The sequence below is a fragment of the Leucoraja erinacea genome, chromosome 2 (assembly GCF_028641065.1).
Source record: "Leucoraja erinacea ecotype New England chromosome 2, Leri_hhj_1, whole genome shotgun sequence".
NCBI lineage: Eukaryota > Metazoa > Chordata > Chondrichthyes > Rajiformes > Rajidae > Leucoraja > Leucoraja erinaceus.
This window is the reverse complement of record NC_073378.1, coordinates 73,609,352-73,625,447: the sequence shown is the minus strand read 5'-3', so window position 1 is coordinate 73,625,447 and position 16,096 is coordinate 73,609,352. Positions and strand designations below refer to the sequence as shown.

At 46.5% G+C, this 16,096-nt stretch overlaps 1 protein-coding gene across 1 annotated transcript in view; it reads right to left on the bottom strand.

Moving 5' to 3' along the window:
- Nucleotides 1-16,096, bottom strand: part of LOC129711084 (uncharacterized) — a 69,724-nt gene that overhangs the window by 11,015 nt on the left and 42,613 nt on the right. The window contains exon 5 of the mRNA XM_055658471.1: nt 8,350-8,443. Within this exon, the coding sequence (XP_055514446.1) occupies nt 8,350-8,443 (94 nt within the window). The remainder of the gene's footprint in view (nt 1-8,349; nt 8,444-16,096) is intronic.

Genomic DNA, 16,096 nt, shown 5'->3' with positions numbered 1-16,096 from the left:
ATGGGCCATGTACAACGAAATTTAAAATGTCAGCCAGTCAGTGCAGCATTCAAACATTTCTAAAGCTAACGAAACATCCACGGTAAAATAATAAAGATAAGCAAATAAATAAAAATCACAGACAAAGCACGCATACACACCCAACCCTCCATCCTTCTGTCGATTTCACCGTTACCACAGTCCCTTAGTCTGTATCGCCCCTGCGTTCCTTGGCGGCCACATTTAGTGCTTTTATAGCAGTGGGGTAAAAACTGTTTTTTAGTCTATTTGTCCTTGTCCTTGTGGATCTGTACCGTCTGCCTGACGGCAACAGTTCAAACAGGGAGTGTCCGGGGTGGGAGATGTCCTTTATTATATTCTGGGTTTTTTTGGTGCAGCGGGAACTGTGTAGGTCCTCCAAGGTAAGGAGAGGGCAGCCGACAATCCTCTGGGCGTTGTCAATGGCCCTCTGGAGCGCTTTCCTCTGAGCCGCTGTGCAGCTGGTATACCACACGCATACACAGTATGTTAGTATGCTCTCAATGGAGCACCGATAGAAGGACAGCAGCAGCCTCTGAGTGATGTTGTTCTTCCTGAGCACCACACTGTCAGCTGCTCCACCTCATCCCGGTTGGCGTACTCGTCCCCCGCGGAGATGAGTCCCACCACTGTAGTGTCATCCGCAAATTTGACAATGGTGTTGCTGTGGTGGGCGGGGGTGCAGTCATGCGTGTAGATGGTGTAGAGCAGGGGGCTCAGTACGCAGCCCTGTGGAGAGCCGGTACTGAGGCTGAGGGCCGTGGATGTGTGATGGCCCACTCTGACTCTCTGGCTTCGACCCGACAGGAAGCTATTTATCCACGTACAGGTGGAGTGTGGAAGTCCCAAGTCCCCCAGTTTATCCACCAGTTTGTGGGGAAGGATAGTATTAAAAGCAGAGCTGTAGTCCACAAAGAGCATCCGCACGTAGCTCCCCCGCTGCTCCAGGTGAGACAGTGCAGCATGGAGAGCTGTGGCTACAGCGTCCTCTGTGGATCTATTCGCTCTGTACGCAAACTGGTGGGGGTCAAAGCTTCGGGGCAGAAGTGATGTGATGTGACCCCGGACCAGTTTTTCAAAACACTTCATCACCACTGGTGTGAGTGCGACTGGCCGGTAGTCGTTGAGGCTGGAGATGTTGTTTTTTTTGGGCAAGGGGACTATGGTGGAGGACTTCAGACAGGGTGGGACAGTGGACTGGGCCAGAGACTGGTTAAAAATCCTCGTCCAGACTCCAACCATGCGGTTGTGAATAAGTATAAACAATGAAATACAGATGCTGGTTAATTCCAAAGTGCTAGAGGCCAGGCAGCATCTCTAGATAACATGGACAGGTGACATTTTGGGTTGAGACCCTTCTCCAGACTCATGATAGATTGATTCAGCATCAGCCAGCTTTAATCAAACATCAAGGAATACCACAATTCCTTCAGATGTGAATTCAGTAAACACTGATTTTAACTGACCTCTTTATAACAGATTTTGGTTAATTGAGGATGAACTTGCCGGCACCACCCCAACTCACACTGACTCTCCTCCACTTGCACCGCGGTTTCTGATGCCACCACGACTCACAAGTGCACCAGCGCGTCCTTCTTCACCCACCGCATGTTCCGTTTAACGCAGCTGTTGTTGCAATTCACATTTAGCCTCTGGGGACAGCACTCTCTTCAGTCTGCTGGCACCAGCAGGATGTGGTCGGTCACTAAGGAGCTCCCTCCTCTCTCATCAGCTACCATTTCTTCCTCTGCTTTGTCCGCTCCCCCGTTCCCCGATAGCTCCTCCTCCTTTTCCCATTGTTCTGTCCACTCAGCCTTGCCCCCCATCCCCTTCACCACTGCCTCCTCCTCCTTCTCCCCCGCACTCACTGACATCTTCCACCTTAATAATAATAATAATACATTTTATTTATGGGAGCCTTTCAAGAGTCTCAAGGACACCTTACAAAAATTTAGCAGGTAGAGGAAAAACATGTAAAGGGAATGAAATAACTGTAGAGACATGACTAGTACACAAAGTAAAGACAGAATTCAATACAAAACACAATAATAAGGCAATTAATGCACAGATGAAAAGCGAAGGGGACGTGGGGCTAAGGATAGGCAGAGGTGAAGAGATGGGTCTTGAGGCGGGACTGGAAGATGGTGAGGGACACGGAACTGCGGATCAGTTGGGGGAGGGAGTTCCAGAGCCTGGGAGCTGCCCTGGAGAAGGCTCTGTCCCCTAAACTGCGGAGGTTGGACTTGTGGATGGAGAGGAGACCGGCTGATGTGGATCTGAGGGACCGTGAGGGTTGGTAGGGGGAGAGGAGGTCAGTGAGATATGGGGGGGCCAGATGGTGGAGGGCTTTGTAGGTGAGGATCAGGATTTTGTAGGTGATCCGGTGGGAGATGGGAAGCCAGTGTAGTTGTTTGAGGACTGGAGTGATGTGATGCCAGGATTTGGTGTGGGTGATGAGTTGGGTGGCTGCGTTCTGGACCAGTTGGAGTCGGTTGATGTAGGTGGAGCTGATGCCAAGGAGAAGTGAGTTGCAATAGTCCAGTCGGGAGGAGATGAAGGCATGGATGAGTCTTTCAGCAGCGGGAGGTGTGAGAGAGGGTCTGAGTTTGGCGATGTTGCGGAGGTGAAAGAAGGAGGTTTTAATGACATGGCGGATGTGAGGTGCCGTGGTAGATCTGGATGTCATCGGCGTAACAGTGGAAGTCCAGGTTGAAGTGGCGGAGTATCTGACCAAGGGGGAGGATGTTGATGATGAAGAGGAGGGGGCCGAGTACGGAGCCTTGGGGAACGCCTTGAGTGACTGTGGCTGTAGCAGAGGTGTGGTTGTGGAGAGAGATGAAGTGGGATCTGTTGGAAAGGTAGGAACGGAGCCAGCTGAGTGCAGAGCCTTTAATGCCGAGGTCTTTGAGTCTGGTGAGCAGGATGTTGTGGTTCACTGTATCGAAGGCTGCGCTCAGGTCGAGGAGGATGAGGATGTGGAGGGAACCAGTGTCAGCAGAGGTGAGGAGGTCGTTGAAGACTTTGAGGAGAGCAGTTTCTGTGCTATGGAGGGGGCGAAAGCCAGATTGGAGGGGTTCAAATAGGTTATTCGCAAGGAGGTGGGAATGAAGTTGCGACGCAACGATACGCTCCAGGGTTTTTGAAAGAAATGGGAGGTTTGAGATTGGGCGGTAGTTAATGAGAGAGGAGGGATCAAGACCAGGTTTCTTTAAGATTGGTGTAACAGCAGCAGTTTTGAAAGCGGAGGGGACAATTCCTTGGGACAATGAGGAGTTGAGGGTTTGGAAGAGCTGATGAGTTTGGAGATTTCAATAGGGGTGACCGGGTCAAACTGGGAGAGGAAATAGTGTGGAGGAGGGGTAAGGAGGTCAGTGGAGATGTTGAAAGGAGGGGCCTTGGTAGGTGGTGGAGTAGATGCTGGGGAGTCGGGTACAGGGGATAAAGATTGATAGATGGTGCTGATTCTATCAGCGAAAAAGTGGAGGAATGAGTTGCAGAGATCCGGAGTAGAGGTAGGGAGCATGTTTGCTCGAGGCTTGAGGAGGTTGCCCACTGTGGAGAAGAGGGTTCTGTGGTTTAGGCAGAGATCAGTGAATATGGAGGTGAGGTAGGCAGGTTTTGCAGCAATGAGGGCATCTTTGTAATCAGTGAGGTGGAGTTTGTAAGCTTCAAGGGAGAGGGAGAGGGAGAGGGAGAGGGAGTGGGAGTGGGGAGGGGAGAGGGAGAGGGAGAGGGAGAGGGAGAGGGAGGGAGAGAGAGAGAGAGAGGGAGGGAGAGAGAGTGAGAGAGGGAGGGAGAGAGGGAGAGGGAGAGGGAGAGAGGAGATGGGGAGGGGGAGAGAGGGAGAGAGAGAGAGGAGAGAGAGAGAGAGAGAGAGAGAGAGAGAGGCATTGAATCTGCACGCGCAGTTTTTAAGATTTTTAAACCTCGATAACTTTTTACAATATACCACCGATCAGAACGAAACTTGTTGCACTTGCAGCACAGGAGAACGGTGAGTAACCTGGTGAAATATTATAGAGCGCTATCATGTACCATTTTTGTGAAAATAGAAAAAACGCTCAAACCGGAAGAGCACAAGATCAGAGTTTTAGTTATGTATAGATGATGTAAAGTACTGGAGTAACATTCTAATAGCAACCAATACACAGAGGTGAAATACCTAAAGGTGAAAACTCACTTTCCTAGACATATTCTTAAAGACGTCATCAAAGTAAAGCAAAACATAAAAATGCTTATGTAATCTTGCAGAAGGAAGTGATTATTTAGCTCTAAACTATAACCATATAACATATAACCATATAACAATTACAGCACGGAAGCAGGCCATCTCGGCCCTTCTAGTCCGTACCGAACACTTACGCTCACCTAGTCCCATCTACCTGCACTCAGACCATAACCCTCCATTCCTTTCCCGTCCATATACCTATCCAATTTAAGAAAACAGACTGCAGTTAATTAAGGAGAAAGTTGGACATCATAAGAGCCAAAGCACTCGTGATTGAAGACCAGGCATTTCTAGGTACGATTCAATCTCTGCTGGATTTTTAGTTGACTTCGCCACAGCATTAACCACTTTAACAAAAATTAAAGAAAAATAAACCAAGACGGTGAGCAAAGATGGTCAAAAATTATATGATTTGCGCAATAAAAGCCTCAGTTATGAATTCTTCATGGTGTACTACTATTTTGCAATGTACCTAGTAATTGGGTTGGGGCAAGGATCAACCATGTCTGTGGCAATGTGAGGCCCACAGAATTCACATCATGCACAATGATCTAAAATGAAAACAATTACACTTGTTATATAGATTGGGATGTTGGCAATTATATTGCGTGCTGTAAAAATTCATGCTGCGTATATAATATCAGTTACTGACCATTAATATTTGTTTACCATTTTGGTCACATCAACTATTCTCATGACGGCTGCATCAAGAAAATAAAAGTAGCCATCCTGCTGTTTAAGTATGTCCATCCAAATAAAAAGATGCAGTGCATACCTAATTGGGTCTACTTCATGATAACACATAGAAAGTGAAATTTATGTTCAATTGGCAATTTCCCCATAAAAAATAACACACAAGGCACAGAGGTCTGATTGTGAGGCAAATGTATGAACTCTTGGTTCTTGGCAGTAGAGCAACTGAGATACAGGTCTGGATGAAGATTTGAAGTTTCATTACAGACCTGTGTCTGAAGTGAAAGTCAGATATTGAGGAAATTGTGGAAGTGCATGGTCCTAGATAATATCCTCTGAGAGAAATTCCAAAAAGGTGGGAAGTGGTCTGGGTGACCCGAAATATCATCTGTCCATTCCCTTCACCAGTGCTGCCTGATCCACTGATTTCCTCTGGCACATTGTGTTTTGGCTCTGTATCAATAGCCCAGTAACTTCATTGCTAAATTGCTGTACTAGTCCTGGAAGAAGCAAAGCAGTACCAGTAACCAAAAACACTTTCTTCTCAGCAGAGAATGTTCCCCCCAAGGTAATCTTTTATATTCCAATTTAAAGTCACATCAGCATGAAAACAAAACTTTGACAGGAAAACAGTAAACATAACACCACTGTTCAAGAAAGGAAGGTGAGAAAAATGGGGAACTGTGGGGGCTGTGGGGGAGGGTGAACCTTCAAAACCTTCATACCTTTTCTACTATTTCACCGATCGGAACAAAACGTATTTGACTTGCAGCAGAGGAGAATGGTGAGTAAGGTGGCGAAAAATCGGAGCTATGGGGGATCGTTTTTGTTCAAATTTAATTACAATGCAGCCAGGAAGACGTCACTCGCAGCACGAGCAAGAAGACAGCTGGGTTTTATTTTCAAAGGTCTTACGAGCAGCAAGGCCGGGTGACATGACTCGCAGCGCGTGAACACAACGTGCAGCCATTGTGACGTCATCAGCCAAAGCCAGCGTTTTCAATTTATGTTATTTGTAATTTTTGAACATTTTCATAAATATCTCGGGAAATAAAGAATGAATTTTTCAGGTAAGACTATTTTGAACTCCACCAGATAAAACTCTACAAGAATATGTAAACATTTTAAGGAAAGGGCATTGTTTTTCGGAGTACATGTGATCACACACAAACAAATAAATACACACACACCGTTGGGCCCTGTCCTCTCCAGGCGCGGTTGCAGGAGGGGCTTGCGGCATCACACACACACTATACACCCACCACACACTGGCCGCTCCCCTTAATATTATATTAATATTATTCATTGGCTCCTTTTACTCCATCCCCGCCCTATCCACTGATGCATAGCCCCCAACTCGCAGGCACGTCTAGAGAGCGGGGGGGGGGGGGGGGGGGGGAGAGAGAAAGAGGACAGAGAGAGAGAGGGGACAGACAGAGAGAGAGAGGGGGCAGAAGCAGAGAGAGGGGGGGTGGGGAGAGGGGGGAGGGGAGGGGAAGAGTAGGGGGGAGAGAGGGGAGGAGAGGAGGGTGAGGGGGAGGGGGGAAGGAGAGGGGGGGGGTGATGGGGGGGAGAGAGAGGGGGAAGGGGGGGCGAGAGGAGGTTGAGTGAAGGGGGTGTGAGGGCGAGTGAGGGGGGTGGGGGGGGAGAGAGGAGAGAGAGGGTTGAGGGGGGGAAAAGGGAGGGGAGGAAAAGGAGAGGGGGGGGGAGGGGGGGAGGGGGGTGGGAGGGGGGGAGAGCGGGGGAGGGGGCGGCGAGGGGGGGGAGACAGGGGGGAGAGAGGGGGAGAGGGGGAGAGAGAGAGGGGGGGGAGGAGGGGGGGAGGGGGGGAGAGTGCGGGGAGAGGGGAGAGGGGGGAGAGCGGAGGAGAGGAGGGGGGAGAGCGGGGAGAGGGGGGAGAGAGAGGAAGGGGGTAGAGGGAGAGAGAGAGTGCAGAGAGAGAGGGGGCAGAGACACAGAAAGAGAGGGGACAGAGACAGAGAGAGAGAGGGGGCTGAGAGAGAGAGGGGGACAGAGAGAAAGGGGTGGAGAGAGAGAGGGGCAGAGAGAAAGGGGGGGGAGAGGGAGAGAGAGAGTTTAGTTTTTGTGTCGAGAGAGGGGAAGAGAAAGGGCAGTGAGAGAGAGGGGAAGAAAGAGAGCGTGAGCGAGAGATAGAGATAGGGGGGAGAAAGAGAGAGGCGGGGAGAGAGAGGAGGGGGGGGAGAGAGAGAGGGAGGGGAGAGAGGAGAGAGGAGGGGGAGAGAGAGGATGAAGGTGGGGAGCGGGGGTGGTGGAAGAGAGGCCGAGGGAGGGCCGGGGGAAGAGGCTGGGGGGAAGAGGCCAGGGGGGAGAGAGAGCTCGGGGGAAGAGATAGAGGAGGCGACAGAGGAGCCGAGAGAAAGGCCTGAGAGAAAGCGATGCCTGAGCGTCTTTTGAATAACGGGTGGGGGGGAGGAGGGAGAAGTGGGGGGGGGGGGGGGGGTGACATCACTCGCAGCGTGAGTAAGCAGATCCGTTGTGACGTCATCAGTGAAAGAGCCTGCTTATTTTCAAAGTTTTATCGGATTCGTCAACATTATCATTAATAACTCAAGAAATAAAGCATGAATTTTTCAGATAAGGCGATTTTGGAGTCCACAGAAGAAATCTCTACCAGAATTTTACCGTTAGCGCGTCATTTTTTCGAGAAGATGTGATCACAAACAAAAAAATAAATATACAAATCCACATACAAGATCAGACTTTTAAGTGTTACTAGACCAAGTGGGACAAGTCGGGTCCCGTCCCCTCAACGCACGGTTGCAGGGGTGGTGGGGGGGGGAGGGGGAGCAGCCGGGGGGGGGGGAGGGGGAGAAAGAGGCGGGGAGACAGAGGGGATGAGAAAAAGGGGAGGCAGAGGGGGAAAGGGGGAGAGAGGGGGGAGAGGGGAGGGAGAGGAGGGGGAAAGAGGACAGAGAAGCTCTGAGGAGGTGTTGGGAAACCCGAGCCGAGGCACGAGCGTTCGTCGACCGAAGTTCTCGGGAATTCGACAGGGCAACCTTTGAACAATGGGGGGAGGAGGGAGGGGTGGGAGGTGATGTCAGTCGCAGTGCGAGCAGACGGCAGATCCATTGTCACGTCATCAGCGAAAAAAAACAAAAAAAACAGGCATTTTGAATAGAAAGTTGGATCAGATTTGTGAACATTTTAATTAATTACTGAAGAAATAAAGCAGGCAATTTTCAGATAAGCCGATTTTTGACTCCAGGGGGTAAATCTCTACCAGAATATGTTAAAATGTTCCCGTTAGCGCGTCGTTCCTTCGAGTAGAAGTGATCACACACGCACACACGCGCACACACGCACACACGCACGCCAAGATCAGAGTTTTATAGCTGTATAAGGAAGGATATGGTAGACGATAAAACTAACTTAAGTTGCTTTGAACTTACTTGGTCATTTGTTTACATTTCACTGTAAATGAAGTCTCATTTGAAAAATGCATCGGAGGACATGGTCTGCACCTGGTGTCAGATTTCCTGTTTACTGTAGGGCAGAATGATATTTGTTAGAAAATGGAATACAAGCAAAACCATTAATGTCAGAAGTACGTCCCTGAGAGGTGCCAGTTACCACATGGACTGCAGTGATTTAAGATGACCAACACTCATTCTGGGCCAATTACAATGGGCATACAATACTGATCATGCAGATGAAACTTATATAGAAACAGTTTTGGAATGTTACTAAACTCGGGGTCAAATATACAAAAAATACACCAGAATAAACCAAAGCCCACTATTGCAGCCCATAAAGTAAGAAAACATCTGCCACAGTTTCATTGATATAATTTAGCGGGTTGCTGGGCATTATCAGTGAAGAAACAATTAAATCTTGCTGTAGGTTTGGTTCTTAGATGCCAGCTCAGAAAAAGAATCAGCAGCTCAGGTGGTGGAACATACTTTAATGTCGATGAGTTTTCCTCAGAACAGGAGAAACCTGGAGATAAAGTAGCTGGAAATTGGACAATTTGTGTATTTTTATACTCAATTTACATATTAGCTGCTTTATCAGACTTCAATGGCAATCATATTGTATCAATTGGGGATCAATAAGGAATTCTGGGCTGGATCCAAGCTAGTATGACACTTTCCCTGTGTTAGACACATTCTCAATGATATCATCAATATACATGACACTTATTTGCACCCTTACTTGCGTGCAATTGAAACAGGAGGTTTCAACTTAAACTACTGATGAATCATCCCAATTCAACCACAAGTACATTGTGCATGTTGCTGTTCTGCCTGTGATTTAATTGAACACTCTTCTGACATCAGTTGATCTGGTGGGGCATATTCAGAGTGATTTCAGGTTGTTCAAATGTTTCCCTAAGTCTCCAAACTGTGTGATTGTTTTGAAGATTTTGTTGCTCCAGAAATGCCACCTTTGGCAACACACCATTATTGGAGTTCCATATGACCATGACTGGTCACTTGGAGTTGCTGGGAAATTGGAGGCAGGAGGCATTGACATGTTTGTCTTGAAAGAGCATTTACCCTGAAATTTACGAGAAAGCTTTTGAACATGCTCTTATATTTGGACTATTCTTTCCAAAGGAGATGAAGTTAACCTTACTTCCTTGCCATGAGATATTTTGAGATGGCTACAGTGCATCTTTGCCATGCTCTGTGGCATCAGAGAACTCACTCAGACATGCTAGTCAAAGAGGGTTGAGTTCAAACACATTGGTGAGAAAGTGGTAGCATCTCGGACATCGGGATTTGCCAGCGTTTCTGGTTTCCCTCAGGTCAAGGCAGTCATCGACTGCACTTAAGTGCTCAGAGGGGTTGCCCTGGCCTCAACCAGAAGGGTTTACTCTCCTTCAATTTCTACCTGAACTTAAATCATCAGAAGAATTTTCTGATGGTGAACAACATGCTTTCAGGAAATATCAATTATGCCTTAATCAACAGGGAGATTAAATGGCCAGATATTTTCAGCAGCCTGAATGGATCTTGGAGGCAGGAGTTACCTGTCACTTATCTGACCTAATTCCAGTGCACTCTCCCATCACCATTGCACAGCACTGTCACAACAGGAATCACAAAAGCACAAGGAGCATTGTAGAAAACACCACTGGTTTCCTAAGGATGAGATCCCAATGCCTGGGTCAATCCAGTGACATTTGGTGCTATTTGTGAAAGAGATGAGCTGACTTCATGATTGTGTGATGTAAGCTGCACAATTCAAAGACAGCGGCCTGAGAAAGAAGAGCCTTGAAGCCTGAGGGATCTCTAACTCTTGCATGAGCAGAAGTAGAAGAATAAGGTTACCAGAGACTGGTCGCAGGTCATCACTCCCTGGCTTAATTCACCATAGCATAGAGGAGGGAATCGATAACTTCAAGGGCAATAAAAGATCAGATAGCTGGTTTTCATAACATTTACAAAATCATGGTCAGTTATCCAGAATAAAAATGTCCTTCTCCACAATACAATCCTGAACATCAACCTTGTTTATCCAAAATCAGCTGAGAGCTCAGATCACACACTATGTAATCCCTCACACTTGCCTACACTGATCAATACACACCAATGACTGAATCCTCAATTCTAATAATAAAATGACGCACCAACAGCTGTACTTCTTGTTGAATGGCATTGAATTAACAAAACACCAGCTTCTGGACAAAAACGTACTTTCTCTAGATCAACTCGACAAGCTGTAACTGGGATGAGGAGAAAATTCTTCATCTGGAGAGCAGTGAATCTTTGGAATTCTCTACACAGGCTGGCTGGCAAGGATCGGTCATGAACAGATTCAAGATGGAGATGAAAACATTTATTTGATTTGAAAGGAATCAAGGGATATGAGAATAGTTCAAGAAAATAAAGCAGAACCATGAACCTATGAATAGTGAAGGGCCAAGCATGAAAAGAGCCAAATGGCCAGATCCTGGTTCTGAGTCATAAGTTGTTCTGTTCTCTCTGCAGACTATACCATGTTCAAATTCCTGAATCCATTTGGATTTCAGCTCAACACTGATGTAGCTACAGGAACTGAGAGATACATAACAAAAATTTCATCAGATTTATTAATAGCGATTACCTCATGATACTACAATTAAGCCATTGAAAGGGACACGTTTTAGCACAACTGTTTCGCTCTGTTACCACAGAAGAAACACAGTGGAGCACCATGTGACTTCCTTTCTATTCCCTTACTTTTCTTTGGAGTCCCACCCTTTGAAGTGACAACAATAACTGAAATACAAACAGAACAAGCAATGGAGGAGAATTGCAACATAGTAATGAGCTTCACATCATTGGTAACCACAATAATTGTTGGAACACCATTCAGTAATGACATGGGTTCACATTATCTCACGCAGATAAGATCTGAAACAATTAGGTGACTATCGGTAAAGGGTAGGCATCAATATAATTAGGATGAAGTTTGGATACATTCACATGACACATAATGTATAACATTAAGAAACTCATTAGATGAGGTGTGGTGGAGGCCTTAACAACTAACAATATTATGTACACAAAATGAGAATACATTGCAACAATGTTAATGTCTTCACTCAACATTATAAAAGTTGCAAATGAAATGACACATCAGTGGATACATCTGACACTCTTATGCGCTTTGCGATCGTAAGTTCTAGCACTAAATCACAGTATCTCCTGTGCAGCTCTGATATACCTACTGGAAGGCTGTGCTTCGAGCTGGAGTCTATATGGATGTCCCTGATGACCCACGATGCTCGCTTACTTACAAGGGCTGGCTTTACACTGTTGCCCAGGATAACTGAGGGGTTAATCTGAGATTCCTTTCTATTGGGAATTAATGAGTGTGAAAGGCTATATTGGCAGATGAGAAGGGGTTTTTATAAGATGAGGCATCAACGTCTTCACCCTGAACACCAGACAACTGCTCAGATTGGCTAGCTCTGGTTCAAAGATTTGCTGACATTCGGACCATTCCACGACCTGGAATTCCCAACTTGGAGTGTAGCCAGCTGACTGACCGTGTCACAAATGTCTGGTTTTGTCTCCTTGGAGAGAGCTGTCTGCACAGGACTGTGCACAATGAAGAGGTGTGTCATTGATGGATGGTAGGGGATTGCCTCTGCTCTTGTATGCTCCATGTGAGCTCCCTGCTAATACAGCAGAGTAGTCTGTTAACATGCAGTATCTCCCGAGTAAATGTAACATCAAGCTGCGCCCTGATCCTTGAAGAACACCAAACTGCTTCTGTGTGGTAGAGACCTGATATCTTCCTGAATCAGGGCAAGACTTTATGGAGGTTAAAATAATTTGTGTGGCCTCTGTCTGTGCCTCCACAGCTGTTGCTAGCTTTTCCAGTGACTGCTATATGAGGTGATTGATGTCGGGTCCATGCCAGCGTACATGCTCAAAAACACCAGAGAGGGTTCATACTTTTTTGGCTCCACACAGACCTCCAGGGCTAATAGAATATTCACCATTCCAAATGTCCCTTCAGCTGAACTTTCTGGGGCAGAATAAAGCAGAGACCCCTCCACTACAGTGAATGCCTGCACCACCAACCAATTCACATTATCGGACTGGAGCCCAATGGTACATGGTTCATTTCCCTGTTTCATGTGTCCCTCCAACCCACTCTGACCCTTCCTTGTGCCTCCGGTCACTGAGGTTGTGTTGGGGAGACTCCAGTGCAATAACAAGCTGAGTCCCTTTCAGCATCATTATCTCCCTTCAACTCTCCTCTCTCCAGTTCTCCTCACTTTCTTTCTTCTATTCTATGTCCCATTTTCTCCTTGTGTTATCCTCCCTCTCGCCTTAGTCTCCTTCCATCTCTTCAGTGTCACAGCTGCTCATTCTCTTCCTCCAATGAACTTTGTCTCTGCTCCCCCCCTATGGTATCCTTCCTTTTTCTTCCTTCTTACCTGTATAGCCTCAGTCTCCTTCCCTCCCTTTCTCGTCATTTAACTTCCTCCATTATTCCTGCCTGTGCTTCTAGATTCTAACTTCTCCTCCATTTGTGGGGAGGTAGAGCAGAAAATTCCTGTCTGGATACATTGGATGCTAAGTCAGAAGAGGATAGAATTGCATTTGTGGTCTGTCACTATATCAACTTTAGGGTGACGATAATGAGCATACTTTTGATCAACTCAATGAGGATGTTCTAATCAATATGATACATCTGTAGGAGTGCAGCTGGCAGGTTATGGATGGCATTGGTATCCAATTGATTTGTGGCCTAGTGATTGTCTGCTCATCAATCAGAGAGTAGTGTCCGAGAATGTCATGAGCTGCTGCCTTCTGGAGAGGCTTCCCCCTGTGCTGATGGCTTCTCCCTTGTCATTTCTATTATGGAAGAGTTAAAACACGTTGAATATGCTTTTCATTTGCTTCTCTTTAGAAATTGTGCTGAATGAGCATGGTGGGTGTGTTTAGAATGTCAGCAGTGGAGAAGGCAATGTACGGAGGATATGGTGTATGTATGAAGCATCTAAGCGCGAGTACATGAGCGTGTGCATACTTGAATAAGTGTCAGTGTTAAGAGGCAATATATAAATTATTGTAGTGCTTACCTTCACATACCTAGCATGATCATGAACTGCTTTTTGGCACTGCTCTGTAGTTCAGATTAATGTGTAGATAGACAGTAGCTCATGCACCATATACCAAACACCTTTGGGCATCTTTCACTCTATTTACTGCTTGTTTGTCTTCCCTGTCTAACTATCATGTGTGTTAGTGGCGTCTGACTGTGTGTCTTTAAACTCTGACGTCCTTCTGGGAAAATGTGTGCATCTATTCAAATGTTGGGATCACCTCAACCAACCAGGCAGTCCTGTTTTAATGCATGACAGTGGATATAAGGCACATTAATGATTTATTTAATATAGACACAATCAACCCCGCCTTATTTGAATCCACCTATCCTTTGCCAGTTCTTGCCAATTCTTGCCACCCCCTTTTGTTTCACCTCTTTCTACCAGCTATCTCCCTCTACTCCATCAGTCTGAAAAAGGGCCCTCCCTCCACAGATGCTGCCTGACCTGCTGAGTTCCTCCAGCAGTTTGTTCATTGCTCTATGTTTTTCTTATGATGTTTTTGGCCAAATTTGTGCGTGACTTGACTGAGGCATTTGCACTAAATGTAATATCAAATTAACACATCACAAATTTAACTTAAAAACAAACAATGTTTAGAGTAAATATTATGGGGAGTTACTGATGACCATCAGATGGAAGGTGGTGAGTTGGCGTCTCTCGTTCATATCACCCTTCTGTATTTGTGCTCCTGTATTAGTGACTATAAAAGGCAAGATTGGTTTTTCTGCTTTAGTTTTATAAGCTTGTAATTTGAAAAGAAAAATTTAGAAAATGTGGGGTTCACAGGGAAAGCCAGTATATTTTGCCCATTCCTAAATGTCCTTGAGAAAATGGTGGTGAGCTGCCTAATTTTTTTTGTCTGTGTTTTATGTAGTGGTGGTGGTGTGTGTGCCGGGGGGTACTTTTGAATCTCTCCCTGCACTGGAGACCCGACCTTTTCTCGTCGGGTCTCAGTTGTCGTTGGGGCCGCAACGAGGAGCGCGGCCTCCCACAGAAGAAGAAGCTCGGGAACTCCCGCACTGCAGTCCATGCAATGCTGGCCGAGACCGGAGCGGGTGGAGCGGTGGAGGAGCGCTGCTGCTGCTGCTGCTGCTGCTGTGCTGCGCTGCTGATGCGGGGGCTGCTACTGCGGGTCTGCGGACGGCGGGCACCAGCCCGCGGATCCCTGGAGGGAGACCGCTTTTCAACGGCGATTTTTCCCGCCCGAGTTTCGGGGTTGAAGAGCTCCTGGAGCGGGGCCTAACACCACTGCCCCGCGCGGCGTTGGAATGGCCGCCGGACTCTGCAAGCGAGGGGGCTCCAACACCAAGACCCGGTGTGCGAACCACCCGGCGTGGGTTTAATGGCCGCGGGACAATCGCCATCGCCAGCCATTTTGACACTTAGGAATTAGTTTTTTGGCCTTCCATCACAGATGGGATGTTGTTTATGTAAAATGGTTGTGTCTGGAGGGTGTATGGCTGCAGAAACGGCATTTCATTTGGACCTCCGGGGGTCCAAATGACAATTAAATAGACTATTGACTATTGACTATTGACTTGAGCCACTGCAGTCCATGCAATGATTTGACCGCCACTGTTCAGGATTGTTTCTTTGTTGCAAATGAGCAGCTTGCTAAGCCATTTCACTTAGGAATTAGTTAAAAACTATTGGTAAGGAGCTGGAGGGTCCCAATAAGGCAATGGCAACAAAAATATATTTCCATTGTCCCATTGCATTTATTCTCTTCCACGTTCTACTACACTACAGAGTTTGCCTTTTTTTCCTGCTGCCCCTCCTGCCTTTCCCATTGTTCTACTCCCTGCTAAAATATCCTGCTTCATTACCAACTTTGTCCATTTCTACAAACAGAAGCATTACTATATGTACAGGAAGTGCTAGATGTCCTCAGCTGGTCAGGTTGCATCTACGGGCAGAGAAGTTAGATTTACCTTGTTAGGTCAATGAGCTGTGTTCAGCACTGGAAAAAGTTTGATTAAAAAAAATGGTTTAAGCTACAGAGAAAGCTGCAAATCTTTAACCGTAAAGTGTTTGATTTATATATAGATAATATTAAAATGCTTTTTGGAGATTCTTTATTATGGTTTCTTTAAAGATCAGATTGTCTCATAAATAATGTAAACTTTCAGAGCAGGATTTGAAACCAGGGACTACTGGACAGGATGGAAAGTGATGTGGAAATAGCAATGTCTCATTTAAATCAGCAGGTTAAGACATGTGCATGAGTCGAATTGTGATAACTCCATGCTAAAGATGTGCAATTAGCCATGACGGAAAGCAACAATCTTTTATACGAATGAGTCGGCAGCAATTATCTAAATGGTGTCAAGTTGGGAAAAGGGGAAGAACAACGGGATCTGGGGGTCCTTGTTCATCAGTCTATGAAAAGAAGCATGCAGGTACAGCAGGCAGTGAAGAAAGTGAATGGCTTGTTGGCCTTTATAACATGAGGAATCAAGTATAGGAGCAAAGAGGTCCTTCTGCAGTTGTACAGAGCCCTAGTGAGACCACACCTGGAGTATTGTGTGCAGTTTTGGGTCCCTAATTTGAGGAAGGTCATTCTTGCTATTGAGGGTTTACAAGGT